Genomic DNA, 14,691 nt, shown 5'->3' with positions numbered 1-14,691 from the left:
CTGGGATAAGCCATTCAGCACCAGCTAATGGCCTCAGTTTCCCTTATAGAATCAGTATTGAAGGTCATAACTGAAGGATTCAATGGTTTCAATGTGACTATTGAACCAAAGGAAAAGAAATTAGTCACAAGTCATCAAGTGAACATGGAAAAAAGCCTCTCTCCAGGAGAAAGCATTAGTCATCCACATCTGTTTGTGAAAGAGAAGGGACATCACAACTCCATTTCAACAGCAGTGAAAACGTAGTTTCTATTCAAACAAACAAGAGAGACTGCAAGAGAGTTCTGAGGCCCTTCCTTTCCATGAAGAGGCAACCCCAATGTCCCTTTTAGGGAAGGAATCTGTGCAGAAGCTATTAGCTGCCTCCTGGTATCCATTCTCCCCTTCTTGCTTAGTAACAGGCTTTATTTAATGAAGCCAGTTAACAGACTTTACTTTCCAGTCCCCTGTGCAGCACCTGGTGTGGCCATGTGTCCAAGTTCTGACCAGAGAGATGGAAACTGAAGTGTTGCTTGAGGGTCTGTGAGAAAGCTGACAAAAAGAAGGGACTCCATTGGGAGATCAGACTTCTGTCCTTTCCCCCTTCAGTTTTCTTGCTTTCCATAATGGGGGTGTGATGACTGAGTTCCAGCAGCCATTCTGCACCATGAAGTAACCACAAGGTCGGAAATCATAGGCCAGGATGGAGAGTGAAGCAGAAACACAGGAAGAGTCTAGATTCTAATAGACCATGAGGCTATCACATCAGCCTGGACTTGCTGCTTCCTCACATCCTTGACACAAGAGACAAATAAACAACTGTCTTGTTTAAAGTCACCAAAATTTTAAGTTTTCTGTTTCATAAGTCAGATGTAATCCTAATACAGTCCTTCACAGTAGTGAATTTACAGGCCACATCAACTTGAAAACAGAGCTGTGATCACGGTGACCAGAGAAAAGTGCCTGCTGCAGGAAGATCCGCAGCATCAGTTGAGAGCACTGGAAATGGGGGCTTGCAAGACCAAATTCTTACTGGGAAGAAGTAGCTACGATAAATCTGTGAAGCATCAGGTATAACACAATGGAGAGAAATGGCCTGGGGCAAGCCTCAGAGTGCTAACGATGTACAAATTTAATTTTTTTAGAAACTGATACAGTCCAAATAGGACATTTTTGCCGGGCTGTGAGTTTTGGCACATCTCGTGTCCTCTGAGATACGGACTGTTGAGTGAATGTAGAGCAGCCCACAGACGTGTCCCACCAAAATGAGCTAGTGGGCTGGTGCTCCCGGGGAGGTCCGCACAGAATGAAGCACACTGCCTCAGTGCTTACCTTTGGGTGAATTTTTTAAACCGGTTATTTGACAATATCATCTACCACCAAAATGATCACTAAAGAAACCAAACCCCAAAGTCCTTTGGGTAAAAGAAACAAGGTTAAAGGACAAAAGTGAGAATGTAAGCAGGAAGAAAACTCAGCTCTCTGTTTCCAATAGCTTTACTTTTCAAATGCTGAATATGTCTTTTTATTACAGCTACTTTTAACAATTTGGAGTATATTTTGCCAGACTCTTCCAGACTCAGTCATATATGCATACATGTGTGTATAAACACACATATATACATACACCCTTACTTACAGATACATACACACATATATAGATATGTGTGCACATACAGACATATTTATACATACAGGGTGGGGCAAAAATAGGTTTACAATTGTGAGTACACAAAACATAGGGTTTAGTCTTGTATTACTATTTATTAATTATTGTAATATTTTCCATACAGTTGTATACATGTATGTGTATGTGAATAGATTTTTTTTTTTTATCAAAATGAAATCATAACATTCATTTTTACCAAAATGAAATCAAACAATTTTTAAATTCCTTTCCAACAATAATCTCAGGCATTTAGGGATTTAAACTTGCTTAGTCAAACATTATCAAACCATCTTTCTCCTGGAAAAACCATATCAGAAGCTTTGTCTGACATACGATCATGATAACATGATATTAGAAACCAGTACTCATTTGCATAAGCAAAGCCAGTTCTTCTGAGTTAGGGAGACAGAAAATCACTATTAGTCAAACATCACAGTAATCACTGTTGCAGGCAAGATCCACTCATGGATGATAAAATTAGAGGGCAAAACCTTGAGGAGAAACAAGATATTAGCATCGTCTCCAAATATCATTCCCAATACACCTATTAATTACACTGTAACTTTACAGTGAAGAAAGCCAGGGGACATCCTTCAACAAGTGATCAGGTAGACACCACCAGCAGGAAGACACGGCATCACCTGCCCCTGATGCACACAGAGGAGGGCACATCACTCTGTGGTATTCTTGCCAAAAAAGCATAACCTCAGACATATCATCGGGCACATCAAACAAACCCAAACTGAGGTACATTCTACGGAATAACTGGCCACTACGCTTCATACATGTCACAGCTGTTAAAGATGAAAAGAGAGTGAGGAACTATCACATATTAGACAGGGTCAAGGAAACATGACAACTAAATGCAATCTGGGATTCTGGAACATAAAAGGACAGTAGTGGAAAAAATGGTGAAACCCAAACAAACTGTAGTTTGGTTAATGTTAAAATAAGAAAACATAAAGTGTCTCTTCTTTAAAAGCAGTGAAAAAGAGACCGGAGTAGAATCACAGTTACTCTGCAGCCACTGTGAGCATAACTGCTTCAAAACACTAACCTGGCTAAGATACTGACATCCTTCCCCACCAGGCCAACATGAAATGGGGTCAGGTCATCTCAAGTTAAATTGATTCTGCTCATCCATGACTTGTAGAGCAATAAACAGCCTATTGCTCCACATCAAACACACGCACACAGAAAATCTAGGCACACTGATAACTATGTACATTACCTAAAAAAATCTTGGAATTCCTCCTTTTTGGTAAAGCTCCACCAGATGCCCCTTTTACTTTCTGAAAAGAAAACAAAAAATTGTTAAAATGCAGCCCATGGAATAGTTGATTGGGGATTGAGGGTGGGGATGGGGGTGAGAGCACATCTCAGAGGTTCCCAGTTTTTATAAAAGTCCAGAGGAAATATTCAACCTGGATTAGAGATTCCAGGATAAACAGGAACTTGACCCAGGTCAATGGAGGTAAGTGAAGGGCAATGCTATTGTTCCACCTGATTATTTTCACCAAGTTGTAAAGAAAGTGCTTCTGGAAGGGGAAGTGGAAACAGGCATCAAAGTGAAGTACATGCTCCAATCTCAAATCGGCACATTCTCCCAAGAGGCTGGAGCCCACGCCCAGTGCTGGAGCTACTTGGGAGGCACAGTGGCACCTCCAGGAGGGAGGTCTTGTTCCCTTGCTACCCACTGGGTCCCCAGTGGTTGGGCCAGGGCATGCCCAACAATTATTGTTGAAAGACTGAATAAATATTAATATACAGTCACTGATATTCTGCTCTGGAGCACCGCCCAATGGCTGGCTACACTGCCACCCTAAGCGTTTCTACCTATCATGGAAGTCCCCGGCAGCAATGAAATAGGCACCATCAAGCATTCATGCAAAAGAGGTCATACATTACCCTCTAACGCTCACACGAAAAATTTTAATCTCAAATAGGATTATAAAAATGTTTGCTTCCAATGGCCAAAACAATATGTCCACACTGTATGCTCTTTCGGCTAATGGAAGAGAGCATGTGTCCAACACACAGTGGGGTGCAGGTCAAACCCCGACACCTCTTCGTGTGGTCACATGTTATGGCAGCATCGAGGCCTTGCTGCTTCTTTAGTCTGTGCTCTTATGGCTCCCGCGTCTCCTTTCCCGAATTTTATCGCCTGGCAGTGAAGGCTGACTCATCTTTGTGTTTCTCACATGACGTTTTTACAGCTTCTACTGTAAGTTTCTAGTTCACATCTAAGGAATGTGAAAACTGTTGAACACTTTAGCTCAGAAACCTGTCTCCCCAAATACTGACGCCAAAGTCACGGCGCTCTCCTGGCACCCTCTCCTCCACGGCCTGAGCCTCCACTCCTCTTCCCTGCGCCTACCTGCCTCCAGGAGGGATAAAATAAACCTGTACCAAGGGCACATTTAACCACCCCCGCAGGCACTGAAATCTCTCTCTAGTTTATGGCACCCCTCCTTCAAACTTACCGCCTTCAACAATATCATAAAGAGGAAAAAATAGTTCTTCTGGAGGTGAAGGGTGTGGCCAGGGATGGTCAGGTAAGGGCGGCAGGCCTGGGGTATAGCAGCTGCTCAGCCAGTATTTGCTGGATGGATGGATGGATGGATGGATGGATGGATGGATGGATGGATGGATGGATGATGGATGGATGGGTGGATGGATGGATGGGTGGATGGGTGGATGGATGGGTGGATGGGTGGGTGGGTGGGTGGGTGGGTGGATGATGGATGGATGATGGATGGATGGATGGATGGATGGATGGATGGATGGATGGATGGATGGGTGGAGGATGGATGGGTGGGTGGATGGATGGATGGATGGATGGATGGATGATGGATGGATGATGGATGGATGGATGATGGATGGATGGATGGATGGATGGATGGATGGATGATGGATGGATGGATGGATGATGGATGGATGGATGGATGGATGGATGGATGGATGGATGGGTGGATGGGTGGATGGGTGGATGGGTGGATGGGTGGGTGGGTGGATGATGGATGGATGATGGATGGATGGATGGGTGGAGGATGGATGGGTGAATAGGTGAATGATGAACAGATAGATGGATATGCTGACCACAGGGAAAGCAATAGGTAAAAGGGGAGTGGGTGTAGAAGTAGAGCATCCCAGACCCAAAGAAAAATGTACAAAGGCATGAAATCAGTGTGCTCCAAAAGGGAGAAGTGGTTTGCTATGTATAGAGCTCGGAGCTGGCAGAGTAAGAGTGAGGATTAGGAAGGCCACATGGGCCGGACCATGGAGGGCCTTGGAATCACGTGCAGAAGAGTTTGGACTTCATCCTGCAAAAAGGGAGGGACATCAGAGATCAAAGCCACAGAGGCGCATATAGGCATTTGGGAAGATCACTCGGGTGCAGCACGCAGATTGGGTGGACTGAAAGCGACAAGTCTGAAGGAAGGAGACTCGTCAGGAAGCTACAGCACTAGCCCCTTTATGACAAGCACTTGGGGAAGAACAGGCGTGCAGAGGACAGGACGGACTTCAGAGCTGTTTGGGAGCCCAGATAACAAGGCTTGGTGACCAACCAGCCATGGGATGAAAGCAGAATCCAAAGGCTGTCTCGGTCTCCAGAATTCAAAGGGCCCCTCTGAGAAAGGGGCGGATAACTCATTCAGTCCGGAGATGCTTCAAGCAGGGAAGCCAGGTCAGCCGGATGGGCAGATCTTCGGCTCTGGAGAGATACTGACCTGGCGTCATCAGCTCAGAGGCAGCGGTCACACGACGTGCGTGACAGTGATGAGGAAGGGCAGCTTTCCCAGAAAGAAGATGGGAGGGCTGCACGGAGTCCTAGGAAATGCCGACGTCTACGGGGTGAGTGAAAAGGCGATGCCAGTGAAAGAAGGCGAGGAAGGGCGGTCTGACAGGCCGGGCAAGCCAGGGAGGGACGGCCCAGGAGGCGGCGGGGAGCAGCCCCAACAGGAAATCAAGTTCAAGGACTCGGAAAGTCAAGAAAACCAGGCCAACAGGCCCACCAAGTGTGACAACGCGGAGGTCACTGCCAGCGTCACCGCTCTAGAGGGTTAGCAGGCGACCAAGCAGACGGCGCCGTGGAGCTTAAAGGGCAGGCAGCCCGGCTGAGGCGGAAAGGACGGGAGGGCTGAGGGAGGGCGCAGTGGAGGGACAGCCCCGTGGCGCGTTCCCTTCTAAGGTGGGAGGGAAACAGCCCGAAGACGGAGAGGCTGGGGATGGCGGAGGGAGCGGAGGAGCGGGCTTCCCGGGTGGGAGGCAGCAGGGCCAGGAGGGCAGGGAGGACACAGCTTTCGCTGGAGGAACCGGACGCAGCCGAGTTCCCAGGAGGCAAGAAAGGAGCCCGGGAGCTCCCGTCCGGGCCCCTGCATCTCTGCCAAGTGCGCGCCAAATCGTTTTCCAGGGATCAGGGGGGAGGAAAGCATCCGAAGTCTGGAGTGGGAGAGGGCCCAGGCAGGGACAGGGCCCAGCGGAGAGGGGAGGCGGGAACAGGACGCGGTCCCAGACCCCAGGGCAGAGGGGGAGCCCAATGAGGCGACCGCTGGAGCTCTGGAGGACAGTTAAGGAGGGTCAGGCGAGGGTGTTGGTGACAAGGGAATGTTTAAAGTCATGGGTCCTGACACGCAGGCTAACCAAACCCGGGAAGGGGCTGCCTGGACAAGTCACAGGCCTGGAGCCGTCAGAGAGGGACAAGAGATCAGAATCGGAATAAATGAGTGAAAGGGCTAACCCGAGAGAGGGTCACGGTCAGAGAGTGGACTGTCTCACCTAGAATTTCAGAGGCAGCCCGACACTGGGCGAGATTACCAGCATTCTGCAAGTCTGCAACTGACTCTGTGGCTGCGAGCAAGTTATTTCAAGTCGCTGGGCCTATCTAGTTCCCCCCAGCCCCCAGTTTTATAAAATTTCCATCACTTTATACTAAGAAATATGAGGGACAAAGCATACTTCGCAAGAATTGCTATGTCCCGACTAACAGAAGTAGTAAATGTAAATCACATAATATTAGGCCAACATGAGATTATTTTGAAGCTAGTCATTGAGTTTATGGCTTATCTGACCTCCTGGCCTTTCTTCTCCCTCCTCCCCCTACCCTCCCCACTGTCTAATTTTGGGATCTCTCCTCACTGTCCAAAATAAACAGAGGACATATTATTTAGGCTAGGCGGAGAGATTAGATGAACTTCAAATCAGCACTAATGATTTAGAAGATCCAAGATAGCCTACAAACTATTAGACCTAAAGTGAAAGTTGAACAGTGTTGCTAAATATAAAATCAACATCTGAAAATTAATAACATCCCCAAACTCCATCAATCACCAATTAAAATGCATAAAAAATAAAAGATAGCAGTTACAATAGTTACAAAAATTATAGTGGACCTTTTAAAAAGCTAACAAAATATAAACTCCTTTACTGAAAGTTACAAAATATTACTGAAGGACATAAAAGAGCCCTGATTAAACAGAAAGGTATGCCATGTTGAAAAGTTATTCAATAAATATTTATGAAACACCTATCATGTGCTAGGCACTGTTCAGTGCTGAGGACAAAGAAGTAAACAAAACAGACAAAAATACCTGCCCTCGCCCTGGCGGTGGGTTGCTGGCTCCATCCCCAGTAGGGGGTGTGCAGGAGGCAGCCGATTCATGTGTGTATGTGTATGTCTCTCTCCCCCCCCCATCTCCCTTCCTCTTTCTCTAAAATCAATAAAAACATTTCAAAAAAGAATACCTGCCCTCATGATGTGGATTATAGATTAATCTACAGATTTAATGTGATCATGATCAAAATCTCAACAGGATTCTTTAAACTACATGAACTGATTCCAAAATCCATATAGAAAAATAGATGTCGAAACCCAGGAAAGTTTGGGGGAAAATTAACACGGAAAAGGTGCTTGCACTACCAGACTTGTCACACCAATGCAGAGTTGGAAAAATAAGATCAACAGGGAAAAACTAAGCCCCAAACAGAGCTGAATGGTAATGGCAAGTAAAAATATAAAAAAGATGTCACTACAAATCACTGGGAAAGACTGCACAACTCTAGCAATAGTGGGGAAACTGGCTATCAATATGGGAAATAAAATGTAGATTCCCCACACTTCACAGAAATATAAAAATAAATTATAGATAAAGACCTAAAATGTGAAAGCACACACATGCATGCACTTCTAAAAAAATAAAGTATCAAAAGAAATATCTTTATGACCTTGAGTTGGAAAACAATTTCTTAGACATGATACAAAAAGTACAATTTACAAGAGAAAAGTTTAGTACATTAAATCTAAAACTTCCGTTCTAGAAAATAATTCATAAGCAAAAAATTTTTATATCTAGAATGTGAAAAAAACTAAATAAAACTTTTAAGAAGAAGATAAACCCATAGAGAAATAGGCCAAAAATAAAAATAGGCCACTCAGAGAAGAGAAAACCAGAATGGCCAATAAACATATATAAAGATTTTCAATTCTCACAGAAGGAAATGCCAAATATTTAGATGCTACTTCACAACCAATAGATTGGCAAAATTAAAAATCGGACCAAGTGTGAGGTTGTGGAAAACCAGGAGTTCACAGTCACTGCAGACAGAAGTATAAACTGGTGCAACCAATCTGGGCAAGAACTTGTCAATATCCAGTACAAATAAGGGCAAGCACAGCCACAAGCCAGCATTACCACTTCTATATATATCCCCTTAAAAATCTTGCACATGTACTCCCAGGAGAAAAATGTTAACTGTTGCATTATTGACAGAAGCAAAAAAAAAAAATAGAAACAATCTAAACGTTCATCAATAGAACAGAATAATAAATGACAAAGTAGAATATCAAACTACTATTAGAATGAATTAAGTACATCCAAATGCATCACAACATGACTAGATTTCAAAAACCACGTTGAAAAGGAAAGCTTTATACGGAAGTAGAGTTAACACTATGATGGTATTTATCTGCTTCTTTAAAACACCATCATTCTGCATATGGGTGATGAATACCTATACATAAATAAAATACAATGACTTGTGCAGGAATGAGAAACATAAAATTCACAGCAATGAATTTCTCGGGAGTGAGGGAAACAAAAGGGACTTCAACTTTCAGGAAAACTCTTGTTCTTGCTGAAAAAAAAATTTGAATCAAAAGTACCCAAATATATTTTATTTCTGATTTTTTGATCCATGAGTGTTTCTAGTATTATTTTCTGTACTCTTCTGTTTGTTTTTTACTTAATTTTTTTCAATCAGTCAACCCATATCTTCTTAACTCCAAGAAGAGGTTCGGAGGAAGAGAAAAATAAAACTGGGTAAGATAAGGTTTGGGGGAGCCTATGAATTTCTATTGACAGTCTTGTTTTTGTTTCCCACAATCGAGGAGAATCGGAAGTTATGCAAGCACAGCAGAGTCTCCACGTGGTACACACACTAAGACAACGTTACGGGAAAGATACCAAGGCAGTTCACCAAAACTGTTATCTCTCACCTCTCGCACATGTCTTTTCAGGTGCATGTATACACTCTGTCCAGTTTTTCGAAAATGTCTTTCAACATGTTCTCTTCCAAAGGCCAAAAATGTATTCATGCATACATAGAGTCCGCCTTCAGAATTCTAGAAGAAAGAGACAGGTTACAACATTAGCCAAGGACACACCTCGCCACGTGGTCTAGACACAGAGAAGGGGGCGGGGAAGGAAGGCGAATGATGAAGGCGAAGCCTGGTAAGGGCGGCCTGGCTGTCACAGTCATTGTGGTGACCCCCCCAGGGGTTCCACGGCCACCACAGGGGTGGCGCCCGCCCCAACCCTGGGTGCCAGGGGCTCCTGGACAACTGAGCATAGTCTCATAGTATGAGATCCTCAGAGGCCCCCGGGAATAAATGTGCTTGTGACTCTCCAAACTGGGGTAAATAACAATAAAGGACAGAAGAAAGCTGGCAAGGGACCGAATAGCCATCACTGCAGCGGTTTATTGTTACTTCGTCATCGGTCAGTGCAAGTCTCCCAGAACATAAAGTTTTCATACCCTTTTAGCAGAGCAGGGTTCTTCAAAGATATTGTTCCCTTCCTTTGATGACACATGATATTTGATGGTATCCATTAATAAATTGTAACAATTTAATACATTAAATAATCATTTCATATAGTAAATGCTGGAGGATGGAGTCCAATAATAATCATAGCCACATATTATTGCATTCCTGATATGTGCAGGTGCTTTATATACAGTATTTCTAATCCAAACAATACTGCAAGCGGCTTATTATTATTTCCATTTTACAGTTTTGGGGGGTTTTTTTAAGAATTTTTTAATTGATTTTTAGAGAGAGGAAGGGAGAGGGAGAGAGAGACAAACATCAATGTTTGTCTCAAAACATCAATCTGCTGCCTCCTACATGCCCCCCACCAAGGATCAAGCCCACAACCTGGGCGTGTGCCCTGCCCGGAATCGAATCAGCAACCTTTTAAAGGTGCACAGCCGGCCGGGCGTGGCTCAGAGGTTGAGCATCGACCTAGGATCCAGGAGACGGTGGTTCGATTCCCGGTCAGGGCACATGCCCGGGTTGCGGGCTCCATCCCAGTCCGGGGCGTGCACGAGGCAGCCGATCAATGACTCTCTCACCATTGATTTTCTATCTCTCTCTTCCTCTCTCTAAAATCAATAAAGATATATTTAATAAATGAATAAATGAATAAATAAAATAAAATAATAAAATAAAATAAAATAAAATAAAATAAAATAAAATAAAATAAAATAAAATAAAATAAAATAAAATAAAATAAAATAAAAACAAAGGTGCACAGGACGACACCCAACCAACGGAGCTGCACTAGCCAGGGCTCCACTTTACAGGTTTTTTTTAAACTAAGGATAAGTCACTTGCCCAAGTTCACACAACTTGGAAGTGTCAGAATTAAATCTGAATCTCTTTCTCTTTTGATCTCTCTGTGCAATATTTCAAATATTATTTAATTACAGAATACTGCTATAATGAATAGTCAAAAATATTGCTTGCAGTTTAGCTGCTTGATGTTCTATACCAATCTCATCTCTCCTTTTCTCTCAATCTGTATAACATGCTTCTCTGTAAGCTTAACATCTAAAATTAGCCATGTTGCCTCAATGGGAGTGGATTCTTATTAAGATCCTGTTAGTCTCACCCCTGCAAATAAAAAATTTTTTTTTCTTAAATGCATGAGTTTAGCAAGGTCATGGGATACAGGTTAATAAACAAAAATCTATTTCAATTTTATATTCTGGCAACAAATACTTTCAAAGGAAATTTTTAAAACTTGACTATTAAATAGCATCCAAAAAATTCAGAATTCTATAGCTTGTGCTTCTGGGTAAATGTTTCCCTTTAAATGAGATCATTTGAATAAAATTAGAAAAGTTTTTCACATTACATTCATTTGATCAATAAGTTAGGTAAATATTTTCAAAAGATTTTTTAAAATAAACACGCTGTTTTGCATAGTCATAACCCTTAAGAAAAAAAACTGCATCATTATAATGGTCAGTTATTCATTAAGCACATTAAATTGAGCACCAGATATTGTGATTAAAAATAAGAAACACTTCCATTCTCTTCCATTAACCCAGATCCACATGTTATACCAAACACTGTAATAAGATCCAGATAGATCCAAGAGATAGCATTTTAAAAATTATAAATATGGCAGAACAGCATATTTATCCCACCTGTAAAGGGGAAAAATAACTTCTGTCCAAGAAAACATACAGGGGTCCAACAAAAATGTATACACAGCTGATAGCTCAATTTAGAAAATAAAATGTATTTTAATAAACACTGCCTTCATAATTATTCAGAGTGTGTGTATACATTTTGGGGAAACATCCCATATAAAACACTAATGAACAAGTTTTACACCACAAAATATAATGAAACAAATAGAAAACCAACAATAACAGAAGGGGTAAAGATGTAAAATATAATGAAGAAAAGCTTAAATGCAAACTATGTAAAATTGATAAAATTACAAGTTGTCAACATCCAGGTTCAACTTGCTAAGAGGTGTGTTTTTTAAGATTCTTTCGTTTTAAATGTGAGACAATATTAAAATCAAATCACCACATTCTCACTACCCTCTGAAGTAAGCACATTAAAACAACCCCCAGGCAAGTACATTTGCCTACTAACTAGCAAAAAAGCATCATAATTGCACAGCCTGGAGCCACAGAAAAGTCTGTGCATCTACTCCCACTATATAATCAATTCTGTCTTTCTACGGAGCAATAAAACTATGACCTTCGACACGGTACTTCTCCTTTGGGTACAGGCTCCAGGAACCCAAAAGAAATAGAAGAAAAAAACCAGTATGTTCAAAAATATTAATGATGTACACTATTTATAACAGGAAAAAAGTAACAACAGCCCCAGATAGAGGAGCTAAGAACCTGTGGCATATAAACACAATGAAATACTCTTACATTATTACATATGTATAGAATTGTATACAATGTGCATAGAAAATAATGTTCATGAAAAAAGAACACATGCTGATGACAAGGAGAAAAGGGAAGAGGGGAAGGTGAGCCTGTACACTGACTAAGACCTGAAATGAAAATGGAATTTGACAAACGGTTTTAGATTTACTTAGGTCCTTGACTTTGGGCCCACAGCCTCACCTCCCATTACCTCCACGCTTGGTCTAGAGTGTCGTTTCTCAAACTAATGTTGTGAAGGAGCAGGTGGTTTTGTCTGGTGTTTTGTTTTGTTTCTACTCACTGGGGAAAGATACCTGGTCCCCTGCAGAGGACAAGTTCCCAGCTCCGGTCAGATGTGAACTTACAGAGGTAAGTCCCACACAACCCAAATGGGTCTCTCTCCTGTTCAAACAAACTAGTCCACTGCTCATGCACTTGGATGTGGTTGCAAAGAAATTTCTAAACACATGCTCTCAATGTTTGCACTTATCTCTTCACAGCAGTCAGCTGGCTACATTTTGAGTAGCACTGGCCTAGAGCTGAGTGAACTGCCTAATCCCAAGAGTGTCTCACTGTCAGGCAAGCACACCTCAAGGACCTTCAGGGACACCAGATCAGGCCTCAAGCCCTCAGAGCAGCCCCATCAAAACCATCCACAGTTGCCTGCACAACTGTGGATGCTCCCCAGATCCCACACCTAACCACCCGTCCACCTGCCAGCCTCTGCCCATGACCAACTCCCACATCTCCCTGCTCACCCGCCTGTGCTGACAGTCCTTAACCCCAAACCCACTTTCATTTCGCAACTGTTAGCATCTTGCTATTTGAAATCTGTAGCTGTGAGAAACCCAAGCTTCCTTCACTTGGGGCCACTGCATTCAGAAGCTGAGCTACACAGCGGCTCCTTGAGAGCAGGAAACTTGTGTCACATTCATTACTGAATTCCAAAAACAGTATCTGGTACAGAGCAGGACTGAACAAACATTTACGGAATGGATGGCAAGGTTTGTGTAATTTGTCTGTCATTCCGTTACATAGTTTAATCTCTCTTTCTAACTGGTCCTCAGTGCCCGTTTTTAAAATGTTTCCTGGCACATGCTCCATTTCAAGTCTTTGGCATAACTAAATAATGGGGATCTTGAAAAGAAAACTGGCCCTGGCGGTGGCTCAGTTGGTTGGAGCATCAGCCTGTACACCAAAAGGTTGCAGGTTCGACTCCCAGTCAGGGCACACACCTAGGTTTCAGGTTAGATCCCTGCGCGTTTGGGAGACAACTGATCAATGTCTCTCTCACATCGATGTTTCTCTCTCTCTCAAAATCAATAAAAACATGTCCTCAGGTGACAATTTTAAAAAAAAAACAAAAAACTGATGGCCATGCATAGGAAGATAGCCTGAGACACCAGCAGGAATATTAGCTTTTCTTGTTTATTTGGCTAAAGTCAACTCTTAGCAGCTTGGACACTTGAACCCCACTGTCCCAAATCTCCCACCTTCTGTAATCAAGCCAGCCTCACACGGCTCTTCGGGACAGTGCCTGCCATCTCCACACCCCATCCCGCCTTGGACCCTACTTTCAGAGGCCACCCAGCCCAGAATGGCCTAAGTGTGCTTCTCCGTGTGTTCCTAGCTCAATAAGATTCCAAGTATCATCTTCATGATGCACGAAAACAGACACTTAACCAAGATGCAAGACGATTCAGAAACCTGAAATCACAGGGAAGTCAAGAAACACCACTCAGTTTCTCTAAGGCTTTATAATGACTCCCCTTGAAAACTTCTCCCAGCCCACAATCAAACCATAAGAGAGAGGAGCAGCAGCAGAAGCCATGGTTTAAACGCCCTCTTCAATGCCTCTCAATATAGATACGATATATCCATCGCCATTCATCTGTTACTTGACATTGTGGCACCTACATGCTCTTCAGAAGTAACCTTTACTGTGCTGCTCGCCATTGAAGAGAACACTGAAAGTGCTGAAGAGAAAGGTCAAGGTTGCAACATGTTTCAGAGTAGCCAGTGCCCAGTCCTTTTAATTAAAAATACACCACATTGTCAATGGGTAGGTGTTCGGAGAACTCTGTTTACAGCGCTGTGTTCTTGGAGACCAGCCCCCGCTGGAAGACAGGAAGGAGGGCGAGCCGTGTGCGCGGGCGCTCGGGAAGCAGAGGGCTGCGTAACGCTTGTTTTTAGAACCACAGGGCAGTGTGGAAAACAAGCGGTCATCGCCACAAAGAGCAACATGAGGTAGGAAGACGGAGTCACAACAAATCCACACGCAGGACGAATCGCATACTGACACCCCGCCAGACCGTGACTCATGCCCTCGTGCAAAAGTGACGGCTTGAAGTATCTTCTGGAACACTGATTTTTTTTTTAAATATATCTTTATTGATCCCAGAGAGAGGAAAGGGGAGGGAGAGAGAGAGAGATAGAAATATCAATGATGACAAAGTCATTGACTGGCTAGCCCGCAACCCGGGCATGTGCCCTGACCGGGAATCGAACCCTGATCGCCTGGACCCTAGGTCGACGCTCAACCACTGAGCCACACCCGGCCGGGCAACACTGATTTTTTAAAAAAG

The 14,691-nt window shown here is 43.2% G+C and overlaps 1 protein-coding gene across 1 annotated transcript in view; it reads right to left on the bottom strand.

Annotated features, from left to right (window-relative positions):
- USP13 (ubiquitin specific peptidase 13) overlaps positions 1-14,691 on the bottom strand; it is an 87,175-nt gene that overhangs the window by 59,049 nt on the left and 13,435 nt on the right. The window contains exons 2-3 of the mRNA XM_081139388.1: positions 9,144-9,269; positions 2,880-2,940 (exon numbers count right to left, since the gene is read on the bottom strand). Of these exons, the coding sequence (XP_080995514.1) occupies positions 2,880-2,940; positions 9,144-9,269 (187 nt within the window). The remainder of the gene's footprint in view (positions 1-2,879; positions 2,941-9,143; positions 9,270-14,691) is intronic.

This window comes from Miniopterus schreibersii (genome assembly GCF_964146895.1).
Source record: "Miniopterus schreibersii genome assembly, chromosome: 5".
NCBI lineage: Eukaryota > Metazoa > Chordata > Mammalia > Chiroptera > Miniopteridae > Miniopterus > Miniopterus schreibersii.
The sequence above is the reverse complement of the archived record's forward strand: the minus strand, read 5'-3'. Positions and strand labels throughout refer to the sequence as shown.